At 45.4% G+C, this 14,484-nt stretch overlaps 1 protein-coding gene across 1 annotated transcript in view; it reads right to left on the bottom strand.

The window, feature by feature from the left end:
- Positions 1-14,484, bottom strand: part of COL27A1 (collagen type XXVII alpha 1 chain) — a 247,580-nt gene that overhangs the window by 217,669 nt on the left and 15,427 nt on the right. Inside the window, exon 3 of the mRNA XM_033137129.1 lies at positions 5,796-7,285. Within this exon, the coding sequence (XP_032993020.1) occupies positions 5,796-7,285 (1,490 nt within the window). The remainder of the gene's footprint in view (positions 1-5,795; positions 7,286-14,484) is intronic.

The raw sequence follows: 14,484 nt of genomic DNA, 5'->3' as shown, positions 1-14,484 counted from the left end.
ACAAAGAAGTCAGAATGTCTCCACTGGTAAACAGTCACTGAAACACCAACAAAGGAAAAAAAATGGCAACAATATATCACAGCCCGCTACTGACCCGGAATCCTAATCCAGAGGGTGAGGGGCGTCTTCTTTTGCCATATCAACTGTTTTTAAGTCTTTAAACATCCTTTAAACAACTTTTAATCAACTTTTAAAAAGTTCGCAAAACTTTTCCGTTAGTCGCGGCTTTGATCTTTTAGCGCTACCAAGCTCGCGCAAACAGTTTAAAGGGAACAGGCTTCCTTTTGCAGTTCCTCTGTAAGCAGTGCTCTTAAAACTTGTAAAAATAATCCAATTCTTTAACTTACAGAGTTTCTTTGGAGATTTCTATGCAGGAAGTGCCGGGTGCTCGAGTCTGGCGGGATCGCTGCTTTGATCCTCCGCAGGCAGACGCTTCTTCAGTCCCGTGCCGGCGCTCCGCTCGCCCGATTTTCCCCCTTACGAGGGTCAATCGGGAACGGAGACGGCACGTCTGGGACCCACGAAGCTCAGGTCCACGGGACGCTCTTCCCGTGGCTTTAAGGGACCCGTGGCGCAGGCACAGAAGTCCCTAAAGCCTGGCAGAGGACGGAGCCGTCGGACTCCCGTCCGCCATTGACCGGCACCTAACCGGAAGCTAATAGACCAGTGGTTCCCAACCTTTTTTTTTTTTTTTTGCCCATGCCCCACCTAAGCACCTCTAAAATCCTGATGCCCTCCCATTGTGACATATATTTCTTATTATTCAAAAAGTGAACTCCTATTCACATGGAGGAAGTCTAAAAGGCCATTAACTTGGTATAACTTATTATCGAACTGCCCCCCTTAAAAATCAAATTGCCCCCCCCTGTGGGGCATGTACCCCTTGTTGGGAACCACGGTTATAAACCATAAGTGGTCTGTGAGCCACACGCCTTGGGAACCCCTGCAGTAAGGCATGGGAGATGCTTTCAGGTTGTTCCCTACAACCACGAGGACTAGTGACTTTTTAAGAGAGAAGCCTTCAAGAAGTCAGGTATCGATAAACTGAAACTGGCTCACAACCCTGTATTCAAGTAAGGCATCATTCTGAGGATAGCTTACTCCAAAGCAAAGAGCAAATTGCCTCATGGCAGGAGAGCATGTGCAATTCAAAAGTGGGGGAAGTTTGCAATCGCCATCCAAAAGAGAGCAACAGGAAAGGAATGGAAGAGGGGAAAGAGGAAATTGCCAGAAGCAGTGGTACTCTCTCTTTTCTGTTTCCAGACCTCAGAGCAGCAACCTGCCTTGATAACTTCAAAACTGAAGGCAGTGCCAGGAAAAGCTGTTTTAATATATTTTACACACACACACACACTTTTCATTGTTTCCCTCTGTGGCAACAATGTGCATAGAGGCTATTCTTCCATCGGTAGAATTACAGATCTGGCATAGGACACTTAACTATTGGCTTCACCTAAACTCACCCCCCCCCCCCGCCCCCGGTCTAATATCCCTAGTGCTGCAAGATAGTCACAAGAGCACTTGGACTAAAATTGTATATCAAAAACTCCACTCTTGTGGTTTATCACCACAACAGCTACTCACTTTGGGTTTCAGTAAAGCAAACTGTCTAATTTGTCAACGCCTAAATGATATCGAGCGTCAGAACAACTTGGCCACAATAAGGAAATTTTGCCCATGGTATGACTATTTTCCACCTTCCCATTTCGACTCTCTGGCACCCTATCTGCATAACCTAGCAATTCTAAAATATAGGCGTGCTTTTACTCTTGCAAGATTGAATGTATTGCCCTCGGCTGTACTCGAGGGACAATTCCAACAGATTCCACACGAAAAACACTTATGTCCCTGTGGAGATGGCAATACCAAATCGGTGGTGCATGCCCTTCTGGCTTGCACTCTTTATAAAGACTTGAGGAATGAGATTATCACCCCTCTTTTATTGTCCATTCCGGGTCGCCCACAGTGTCCTTTCTCTTGGCCGATCAAGATGAGCAGGTGACAGCGAAGGTTGCAGGGTTTCTAGCTGGGGCAATCAGAATGAGACCCACTATTTGACTATTGATTCAAAACCCTAAAATGTATTTTATATAAATGACTTTTTATTTCTATTCTTTGTATATCGTATTGTTGTTTTATTTCTACGGTCGATGGCTGACGCAAATAAAGATTCATTCATTCATTCATTCATTCATTCATTTAAGAGTCATAGAAAGGATAGTGGTTCTAATCCAAAATATCCAGCAGATTCTTGGCCTTGCACACCAATTTGTTATATAAATTTAGCTACTTCAATCCTACCCGCAGAGTGTAGCATGCAGGAGGAGGGACTCCTGCTTGTCTTCATGGCATTTATACTGTGGGGTCCTGCAGCGTTCTATCTTATTTCCTATTTTATTTAATATCTAAACAAAACAAATAGATTTGAAGGGTGGTGCCACCAACATGCAGATGAAACCAAGCTCTGTCTTCCCATCATATCTGAACCAAGGGGCTTGGTGCAAGTGCTGGACCATTGCTCAGTGGTAATGGGCTGAATGTAAACTCAGGCTGTATCCAGGTAAGAGGGGGAGGCTCTATAGACAAGCAGTTTCCAGGTCCAGGAATGAGGAAGGGGACTTGTCACGGATGGAGTTGTGTTCCCCATGATAGAAAAGGCACAATGCTTATAGGGTACTCCTCAGTCCCAATCTGACAACCTCTCTTTGGAGCTGCTGCAATGCACTCTCCATGAAGACAGTCCAGAGGCTGTAGCCGGCAGGAGCACAGGAACCTACATTATCCTGAGTCAGACCATTGGGTCTACCTTGCTCCCTATTGTCAACACTGACTGCTGGTGGCTCTCTGGAGTTTCAGGCAGGGTTTTCTCCCAGCCCTACCTGGAGATGCTGGGGACTGAGCCTGAGACCTTCTGTTTGCAAAATACATGCTCCTTTTTGCACATTTGGCCACCCTTTTCTAAGCCACTGCCCATCTCCATCACTATGTTCTCCTCTGCCACACACCCCTGGTTTTGCCAACCACCCTTTTCGAAAACACGGAACAACAGTGAAGTCCAACACTTTAAAGAATGCAAATTCTGGGCCTGCAAATTACTTGACAGAAGAGAGGTGGGCAAGCTGAGATAAGACATAAAAAGAGTGAGGCGAGGAGATTTAGGCTGCAGGGAGCCTGGCCTCAAGAAAAATGCCTGACCAAGAGTGTGAAGACAATGCTAAAGCAGTTACTCAACCTCACAGCTATTTATTATCAGCATCTGTGTTCAAAAACTTGCTTGTCTGGCTCCATAAATGTTAAGAAGTTACATTTCTCAATATGTCATCTCGATCTCTGTTCTGGGCACATCCAACAAAGTACTGGGGGGGGGAGCGAGAGGTCCCTCAAAATTAGTCACTGCAAAGGTCAAGGAGGCCACTTGAACACAGCTGTAACCTTTTCCTCACCACTGGGCTTGTTTTACGATCTGCTGGCAGGGGCTATACTGCTCCCCCTCCCTCTCTTTGCCTAGGACACAGAGCCTGAACTTTCCACAACTTATGGAGAAATCACCACAATTCATTTCGAAAAAGCCATCTGTGATTCATAGGCCAATGGTCATGTCTTCATCCTTTAGCACAGCCCCAGGGAGCACCCCCCATATAAATTGTTTTGCCTGCAATGCCAGGTTGAAGCAGGCCAGAATCGACCTTCACTAAGTGGAAGTACTTATTATTATTTTTTACAAAAATTAAAAATGTGGTGGAAGCATTTGCTTGTTTTCCTCTCCCCTCCCCATCACTTTTTCCTTTTGTGTTGTGCCTTTCAAGACTGTAGTCCTGAGGGCAGGGGCTGTGTCATAGTAAATTATATATTAAAAAGATCTATCTAGCGCAGTACCGACTACACTGACTGGCAGTGATTCTCCAAAGTTTTTGGGAGGTGATATTCCTAGCCCTACATGGAGAAAGATGGCAGAGATTGAACCTGGTGCCTTCTGCATGCAAAGCATGTAAGTAAAGCCAATACTCCATGCTTGTCCAAAGACCATCCCCAACCCTGAAAAATATCCAAAGGGGATTGTAGCTGCTTGCAGCTCACAAATATTGCACCAAAGTATGAGACCATCTTAGCTCCAGTGCTGACATTCTTCCCCATCACAAGATCATATAGATATGGGCAAACATCTGCTGCTCTATAGGGCAGTTAGATCTTGTGGTTTTGAGTTGAAAGTTGGTTAAAACATGTTGATGGTAAAAGCAGTTCAACAGCAGGACCATTTAGCTAGAGGGGGTGATAGACTCTCCCCTCACTGGAGGTCTTCAAGTTGTAGCTGGATAAGCACAGCCTCTTGGGCATAGGTAGGCAGACTAAGGTCCGGTGGGCTGGATCTGGCCCAATTGCCTTCTAAATCCGGCCTGCGGACAGCCTGGGAATCAGTGTATTTTTACATGAGTATAATGTGTCCTTTTATTTAAAATGCATCTCTGGGTTATTTGTGGGGCATAGGAATTCTTTTTTTTTTTCAAAATATAGTCCAGCCCCCCACAAGGTCTGAGGGACAGTGAACCAGCCCCCTGCTGAAAACGTTTGCTGACCCCTGCTCTTGGGGATGCACTAGCTCTGGATTCCTTACATCATGCCAAAGGTTGGACTAGAGGACCTCCCAGAACCCTTCCACCACTGCATCTTTGCAAATGTCTCCTACTCTGCCCGACACTTGGACACTTACTACCCACAGTTGTAGAAATACTCCTTGCTCTGCTCACAAAAAGTCCAGCAAAGTTTATTGTCATTACTACTAAACTCATCAGCCAGCTTGTACAAAATCCCTCTGTGGATCATTCTATTAACCACCACGCCACACTAGCAGGGAACATTTTTCAGCCCAGGGGCCACACTCCTGACTAAGCAACCTTCATGCCAGAGGTCAAAGGTGGACAGAGCAACAAATGTGAATTTTGCCTTTGTACAGTATGCCAGTTTCTCCATGCACTCCCCTCTACCCTCCATCCAGACAAGGAAGGGGCATGATCAGAGTTCAAAAACACATTCCAGCAAGGCAAAAACACTCACACAGGTTGCAAAGCACGCCCATGAGTGAGGTGCCTAAGGAAAGTCTTAGGGGCCAAACAAAGAGATTTGTGGGGGGTGGGGTAATATTTAGCCTCTAGGACAAAGCTCCCAATCCCTGTTTTAGATCTAGGATCTCTCTTATGGGGGGTGGATTGTCTCATTGACCCTCTTCCATCCAGGGGATCCCGCAGCCTCTCCTAGACAGAAGCTTGGCACTAGAACATCACAGGCAGCCAGGAAGGTCTTGGAAAAGCCATTGATTTCTGCCATACTAAAACCTGGGATGAGTGAAATTCCTCACAACTGCAGCTATTTTAGGGAGGGTTGCTGCTGTTGTCGTTATTAAAAGAATAATGATAATGGATTGTCAGTTACAGAAACAGAAGCATGGTTCATTTTGCTAGGCCCAGAACAGAACACATAGACAAGGCAGGGCTGTGGACACACTACCCCTGAGCTACAGCCCTTCCCCTAGCAATAAAGTAAGGTTCTAGCCCTCATGGTGCTGAAAAAGAGCTGGTTTAAATGAGAGTACAGAGAGCTGCCTTCTGCCAAGTCAGACCCAATGATGCATCTAGTTACATACTGACTACACTAGCTAGCCACAGCTCTCCAGAGTTTCAGAAAGCAGCCATTCCAAGTCCTACCTGGAGTCCTTTTGCATGCAAAGCACAAGCCCTGCCTCTGAGCTGTGGTGCTTCCTCAGACAAATCACATAAAAAAACAAAACATCTTTGACTTACCGGAGGACCAAGGTCTCCTTTCAGTCCGGGAAGCCCCATAACAAACGGAAAGAGAGTGGGCCCAATAGGGTCAAACAGCTGATACCCATCTGTGGCAGCAGGGGTTGCAAAATTAACATTCTGCACATTTGCTCTGAGGACAGGATAATGAGCTCCTTGAATTGGTTTGGCATCTGGGACAGTAGTGATGGTCAGATCCGGCTTCTTCAGTCCCAGCAGAGTCGTTTTCTTTGGTGCAGGGCTCTTAGTTACACTCCCAGGCTTGTGCTTCAGGGTCACGGGGTGGAGACTGCCAGGAGGATCCACTGTCTTCTCCATCATTGGCTTTGTGGTGTTTGCTGCTGGAGACCTGATGGTTTGGCTTTGGCTGGTCATCTTTTTGGTCACTTTGCCCATCTCCTTCTTTTTTGTCCCTGCAGTGGGGCTTGTGGCTGTGTAGGGAGAGGCAGGAAAATCATTCTTCCTGGTGGGCAAACGAGATTTCTCTGAACCCAAACTGGAAGTGGCATGAGGCACCCTGAGGGCAACGGTGGTTGTCCGGGGAGCAACTCTAGAGAGCCAATGGCCTTCCGTGGTGGCCTGGTGGAACATGTGGACTGGAACCTGTGCTTCAGTGTTGGGCAAGGCAGGAGAGGTTGACACAAGGGTCTTGGTGGCTTTGATGGTCGGCCGCAGAGCTGGCAGCTTCATTGGCACAATGGTGGTGGTGGGTGCTGCCATCAACCTCCTGTTCCTCTGGGGAGGGGTGGACTTGAAGAGTGGTGATGGAGGAATCACAGTGGTCAGATTCTTCAAGCCCAGAAGAAGTTCCGTTTGCAAGGGAGTCATTTCAGAAGCTCTTGGGTCATTGGGAAGTAGCGGGACAAGAGGTGGAAGATTTGGCCGGTAAGTATCTGTATGCCTGCATTGCTTTTTCAGGTACTTGCAGTAATTATGAGCTGCCTTGGCAGAAGGATAAATATCAAACTGGCAAAGGGCACCTTCAAACTGTACTGAGTGCTGGTTGAGCTTCCCTAAAAGGAATGACCCCTCTGGATCCAAAGCCTCGTCCTTTTTATGGTGCAAATCTGCATGCACGCTTTGCTTCCCACAATAAGTAAACAGAGTGACTACCTGGCCTTGGATGTTGATGGCCAAATTGTGCCATTGTCCGTCATGGATGTTATAATCAAAATAAACAGAGCGTTTGTGACCTACGTAGACTATGACCTTCCCAGGGATGAACTGGACCCCTAGCTGCAGCTTTTTCTTTTTGCTCTTGACAGTGAATAAAAAAGCACTGTTGACTCGGTGGGAGCACAAACTCAACACTAAAGCCAAGTCCGTGCCAAGCTTGGCGGGAATAACCCTGCTGACGGGCACCTCGATGCGTGCTCGCTGGGTGAAGATGACCCCTGACTTGAAGGGGATGAATCCCTGAGGAACAGAGCGTGATGAGGAGCCAGGCAGCCTTGGACCCACCAAGCCCAGTCTCTGAAGAATGTCCACATCTGGGGAAGAAGGAAAATGTGACCATGAAGAGGTCAGGATCAAGGCAAGCCCGAAAAACAATACTGGATAGCAGAAGTAGCAAAAATGATACTGATTCCAATGCAGATTCCTGTATCACAGGGAGTTGGACTAGATGGCCCTCAGGATCCCTTCTAACTCTATAATTCTGTGGTTCTATACTAGCAGAGGTGTTCTTTTTCTCCCTTCAGCCCTATCCTTCATGGCCATTGAACACAGAGTTGATCTAGATCACGGAATGGGAAACCAGTGGCCTTTCAGATGCCTTTGGACTCCAATGCCCACCAGCCAGCAGAGCCAATGGTCAAAGATAATGGGAGTCATAGTCCAGCAACATGTGGATGGCCACAGGTTCCCTAACCTTGGATCAGATGAGCTCCAGGAGCCAATTCAGCATTTCCAGGGGCTCATTCAGCATTACGATTCTATGTTTACTATCAAGCCAAGATGTGCTTAGGATTATCACTCAAGGATTGGTACCTGATCTCTCCCACTCTCCAGTTCTGCATTGCTTAAGAAAGGGATGGGGAACTGTGGCCCCCAGACTCCCTCCAGATGTTGGACTCCAACTCCCATTAGCCAGCACGGCCAATAGTCAGGAATGTTGGGAGTCGTGGTCTAGCAACATCAGAGGGATCCCCACTTCCCCACCCCAAGTTTAGATCTTTAAAGGTTAAGAACCATTACTACAAATTGTGTCCAGAAGCCAGTGCAAGTTGTACAATATTGCTGTCACGTGTTCCAGCTGCCTGGTCCCTGAACCGCTGCATTTTTACACAAGTTGAGATTTAAACTTGCGAAGTGAAAGTGAAAAACCCAAGGCTATTTTTAAGGCCTCTACCAAAACAGTCCAGGACATCCGACCTCCTCCCCCTCCCCCTTCACTGTTACATATGACATTAAGTCCTCTGTATTCCCAGAGCCAGAAAGAAAAATCTGCAAACACAAATGAGAAGCCGCCAACTTCTGTTAGGCTGACATCTTGCCATCTCCTTGGCCCAGACGAGAAAGAGAAGAGCACCAATCGCTACAATGGGGGAAAACCTTGTAGCATATTTTATAAAACAGCTGAAAGGCAATTAGACCCTTTCCCACTATACTTCCTGCTCACAAAGGAACGAGTTGGCGGGGGAGGGGGCAGTTTGCAAGCTTCCTTTTTGCTTCCAGGACAAATACAGACTTCATGACACAGAAGACTGCAGATATATTCCAGAGCCAAGTGGAAGGAGCATGGAAATTGTCACTCCTCTGCTTAATGCTGGAAAGAATAGGACTGACAGCTGCCACTGGTGTGATTTTTTTTTTTTTTTTTAGGTATGTTTGCTCCTGGACAAGTGACACTCTTCCCAAGAATACCGTCATGAAAGAGAACTCTGCCAACCTTTCTCTCTCTCAAAAAAGGGGTAATTGTGAACATGGTTTTCCACTACACCAGGCAAGGGAAACTTGTGGCCCTCCAGATCATGCTTGACTTCAACTTTCATCATCCCTGGCTGGTTGGAACTGATGAGAGTTGGAGTCTGACAACATCTGAAGGCTCCATTGGTATACCATGGAAGGGTTCCTGCCCATGTGTAATGCTTTGCATTCTTCAACAGTTTGGAAACTTCAGTTGGTCCACAATGAGGTGTCTGGAATTATTGCAGGAGCCTGATAGTAGGAGCATATAACTGTGATCCTGCTCCAACTGCCCCAGTTATCTATATGTTGGACTACGTTGTTGCTTGCTGGAAGTTGTGCCGTCCAAGCTTTTTGCTGCTGTTATTGGGGAGGGGCTGCTATGTGTAATACAGTTATAAAGTATTTTTTTACCTATGCTGATGCTCTGAAGCAAGTCACTCAGAGACTTTTTTGTATATCAAGCAACATAACCAGCCTGAATTGTTTCTTTTGTTGCTGCTGTTTTGCACACAGTAAGCCTGCAACTTATGCAGGGGTTACGTTCCAGGGATCGTGCCTAAAGCCAATATTGTGTCCAGTCAAAACACATTGGGTTCATCAGCAGGTGAGATTGCCAAAGTCTTCTGGACACTTGCTCCCTTTCTATTTATTTGTTCGTTCGTTCATTCATTCATTTGCTTGCTTGCTTGCCTGCCTGCCTGCCTGCCAAGCGCATAAAGCTGAATACGTACAAGTTCAATGCACATAGGTTGAGGTCTTACTTTAGTAACAATGTCGTAGCTTCTGTCTTATTGTTGTCTAGGAACATAGGAAAATGCCTTCTACTGAAGTGAGACCTTTGATCCATCTAGCTCAGTAATGTCTGCACTGGCTGGCAATGACTCTCCAAGATTCCACACGGTTCTCTCTAAGCCCCACATGGAGATGCTGGGGATTGAACCTGGGGCCTTCCGCATGCAAAGCAAATGCTCTCAGTAGAGCCTTGTGTTACGTATCGCCCTCCTTATGAATGCTTTGGGTTACGAGCTCCGCTAACCCGGAAGTAGATGCTCCTGGTTGCGAACTTTTGCCCCAGGATGCGAGCGGAAGTCGCACAATGGCGGCACGGCAGCAGCAGGAAGCGCCATTAGCGAAAGAGCGACTCATGTTAAGAATGGTTTTGGGTTACAAACAGACCTCCAGAACAAATTAAATTCGTAACCAGAGGTACCACTGTCTGCCTTCCCATTGCCTCCCTCCCTGAAATATAAATCATATCACAGACAAAACTACATCAACAGCCAGCAGTCTTTCCCCACCCACACTCTTCCATCTTCCTCACCTCACTTCCATATGAGAAAACAAAAAAGGAGAAGGAATCAGTTGTTTATTGGAAATCAAAAGCACTAGCCTTGATCTGCAATGCACTGAACCAGCTTTTGAGCAGCTTGTAGCCCTCAGCCTAAATTTCCAAAGCCCTCTGCAAGCGGGGGGGGGGGGGCATATAACTCCATATCTATCTATCTATCTATCTATCTATGAATTATAAATTCACCCGCTTTTGTCGTTGGTCCTGCCCACTACTGGCATACGACAGAATGCAGCCCTCAACAGAGAGAAGGTTGCCTACCCCCACCCTAAACAATATTGGATCTGGTTACTCTAAAGCAGGCATGACCAAACCCCCTGATGTTTTGCGACTACAATTCCCATCATCCCTGACCACTGCTCCTGTTAGCTAGGGAGTTGTAGTCCCAAAACATCTGGAGGGCCGAGTTTGGCCATGCCTGCTCTAAAGAGAACACACACACACACACACACACACACACACACATCCCCCCACCTGAGCTTTGACATTGACTAAAGGGGCCCTGCCCACTGTAACCTTACCCTAGCTGTGAGTCAGGCACACACACTTCTTTGTGGTGGCTCGACAGTGCTAGAAAATTTAGCCAGTTGAGATTCAGCCAGCTACCTTGTTGCTGCCTTTTAAATGAAAACTAAAACACTTATTTAAAAAAAAATATCAAATGGGCTTTCAGTGGTTGATTTGGGCTGCTTTTAAAAGATCAATTTAGATGGTTGTATGTTAATTGTGTTGGATTGGATTGTCTTAATTAGTCATGTTCTATACTAGGGCCATCAACTTTTTGGGGTCAAGGGGGATTTTCATTTGGAATTTTCAGAAAATACTGTGGGCACCAAGTCACAAAATGGTTGCCGTGGGGAGGCAAGTGGGAAGGGGTGGGAGAGGTGCGTCTTGTATTGTATTGTTTTGTTTTGTTCTTGCTTTCATTATGTATTTTGTGTTTTTATATTGTATTTTTATGCTGTGAATTACCCTGACATCTATGGATGATGGGCGGTATACAAATTTAATCAACAACAACACAAAATGGCTGCTATGGGGGGTGGGGTGTAGAAGTGGCTGAGCCAGAACAAACAGAAAAGGAGGAGACTTTTTGTGAGCATCATGTTGGTGACCCCTATCCCATCATGTTCCTGCCCCCATTTAGATGTCTTCTAAGAACTGACTTCCGGTGAAGCGCCATTCCGTTCAGTCGGGAGCCCTCTCATCTCTGAGGGGGCTCCGGTGTTTTCGGGTCAGGGGTTACTGCGGGCTCCGTAAAAACCTCAGGAGGGGTGTCCTGAGGACCTGGGATCCAGCGGGTACAAGAAGCGATGTCCTTGCTCTTGAGTAGACCTAGTAAGGTCTGTTCAAGCAAGCGGGGCTCCGGCGCAGTACTGAGGATCTACCACTTCCCCGACTACACAAAGCAGAGGCTGCTGGCGGCTTATGAGCGTTTTGCTTTTCCCCGATTTGGATTAAAAAGAAGGACTCTGTAAGTACTGAGCGCAATTCGTTTTTAAAATTTGTTGAAATTCGGCTTATGGGGAGAGATTAAAAGAGGAAGTCTGTCTCTCTCTGACAGCAGCAAGATCAAAGTAACAACTAAAAGCTGCAGCCGCGAAAGACTTGCTTTTAAGTGGATCGCTGATTTTGCAAACAGTTGGGGGTAAAACTGAGTATTATGATTTATTTCTTCCTGTGGATTACAAATTAAAGGAGAAGTTACCACTAACCCTCTGGGCTAAGGAGTTCGGGTCAGACTGTAAATGGCGACTAGGAAAGTTACTGAGACCCCACCATTTCCTGTTTTTCAAACCCCACGGTGTCCTTGAAGCAGATAGAATGGAAGACACAACACTCACAGCTTTCCAGCAGAGGCTCCTAGCAGAGTGTGATTTGATCCAACAGAAATGTGAAGCTCTTGAGCAGAGGGTTATAGAGAAGTTTGCCCAGATTGGAACTGTTTTTGCAGATAGCACTTTGAATTTACCGGATGAAAAGGTTGCAGAATTGTGTAAAACTACTGAAGAAGATGTGGACTACGAGAATGTATTATCAGAAAAACAAGAAGGGCTCTTTAAGTGTGAGAGGCTTGGAGCCCAGAGTCTGGACAGATCAGAGAGCTCTTGGAGTGAGAGGCCAAGAGTTCAAGGACAGCAACAGAAGAAAATGCAACATGTAACAGAGAATAAAGAAGAGATACTATATGACTATCTTAGAGTTGTTGCCCACCAAGAAGTAAGATACAACCTGGATAAGAAGAAGATTCAACTAAGAATGTCAAGTTCAGAATTGGGCATGAGTGAAATAAAAGAAGATGAAGGAGCTGGAGCTGGAAAGAGAGGATTTTTTGGGGGGGAGAGATCTGGGGGGGATGGGAAGGGAAAGGGGAAGGGTTAGAATGGTTAGGAAAGGTGTGGGGTGAAGGTAGATTCTTTCTAAAGGAGAAACATGGATAGCTGACCACGGAATTCCGAAACCAGAGGGGGGGAAACGGTGTAAGAGAATTGGAAGAAATGCATAATTATTTGAAAGGATGTGATTAATAAATATATGAAATTGGAATCAGAAGATATTTAGGCTATAGTAATCAGAAGTTAAGTTAAGAGAGGATATAAGAAGTTGGAGTTGTATAATGTTTATTTTATTAGGAATAAGATTTTAGGTAAAATGATTAGGATGTGTAAGATTAGATTAGTTGTAAGAAGGAAGACTTTACAATGTTACAAAGTTACTAAAGATTAGAAATGAACGCAGAAGAGAGGACGTGAGGAAGTCCCAAAATATTGTTTAGAAAGAGGATAAGGATAGCTAAATAAGTGTGTGTAAGTTTTCTTTTTTGTATTGTTTCGTAGTTTTGTTTTTTGTAGTGTGTGTTGTATTATGTGTGTCTTTATTGCTAAAACTCAATAAATTGTTATAAAAAAAATAGATGTCTTCTAAGAACTGTGCTATTCAGTCCTTTGCAATGTGACGGTTTTACTAGCATTTTTATTTCTCTTACTGTAATTTTGTATGATGTATACTGGTTTGCCATATTTTTTTAATGAAAATGAGGTCTATACATATTTAAATAAATAAATAAGATGGAGATGGTTACATGTGTGTCACAGGGCCTATTGCCAGACTAGAAACATGTCAGCACTCCCTAGGTCCACTGGGAGTGGAGAAACATCAGTGAGAACTCCAGTACAGTATATTAGTATGGTCATTCCCCAAAAGAGAGAGGGAAACAGCTAAATATTTTAGTCCTCCTTTTGTCAATGTTAGCATACAGCGCAGACTGAAAAATGTTTGCTTAAGTGATTTCACCAGATGTTCATCTCTTATGTGAGGAAGTAATAAATCGGACAGGGAGGAGGGAGATTACATTATATATATATCTCTCTCTCTTGCTTTATGTTTTGCAAAAATTGATAAACAGGCTCAGCTTCAAGAAACTTCCTTATTTTCAGTCTCCACACCTTTTCCCCCTCTTCCCTGCATATTTTAAAGCACAATTTTGCCACTCATATTGCTCCTAAAGTCACTGCTATATCTCTATAAAACTCTTCCAGGAGCAAAACAGGGAGACTGAGGAAAGTATCTGCCTGATATTACCACCACCACCAACAACAACAACAACCCACACACTTCTGATAGAAAAGATGCGGAACAAGACCACAAACAATAGATGTAGTAGTGTTGCATAATAGTTAGAGCATGCATCTGTGGGAGTTAACCTGGTCCCCTCCCCCTGCTAAGATGGGGCTTCAAAGAATCGTTGTGTTGTAGCCAATACCACAAGTCAAGGATAGGGACTCTTGCAGGGGCACATGTGAGGCCAGAGGCAAAGGTGCGAAGAGCGACAAACATAAATTTTACCTTTGAACTTTTGATGTGGCCTGAGGAAAGAGGGTATGGCTAGTGAGGCCATGTGGCCTGGGGTGAAGTCCAAGGGGCAGACTGAGATGCCTGAAGAGCCATATTTGGTCCCTGGGCCTGAGGTTCCCCCCAACCTGGAAAAGTTTGTGATGCATGCTTAGTTATGGCATATGTGAGGTGTCCACAGCAGTTCCCTCAATTTGTAAATGTGCCCAGAGATCCAAAAGGTTGGCAACTACAGGTTAGAATGTCATCCTAGGATCCAGCAAGACTTGGGGTTGAAATCCCACCTCAAACCATGATACTCATTTGAACTAGTTACTTTGAGCATCCCAGAAAGAGCTGAATATTGTCACTAAGATATCACAAACACAGGGCTTTTGTTAAAAACAACAACAACAACAACCCTGACTGGATTCTCCCTAGAAATGGATAATCCAAATTATATCAGGGGGTGGCAAGATATGGGCTGGCATGTCCATGAGGGCAACTGATTCCAAAGTACACCCCCTTACCCTAGCCCTAATTAACCTCACAGGGCTGTAGCCAGGTAATATTGTAGGGGCCGGTATAGACTGCCCTGTT

This window comes from Lacerta agilis, chromosome Z (genome assembly GCF_009819535.1).
Source record: "Lacerta agilis isolate rLacAgi1 chromosome Z, rLacAgi1.pri, whole genome shotgun sequence".
Classification (NCBI taxonomy): domain Eukaryota; kingdom Metazoa; phylum Chordata; class Lepidosauria; order Squamata; family Lacertidae; genus Lacerta; species Lacerta agilis.
Note: the sequence above shows the minus strand (reverse complement) of the source record. Positions and strands in the feature narration are given on the sequence as shown.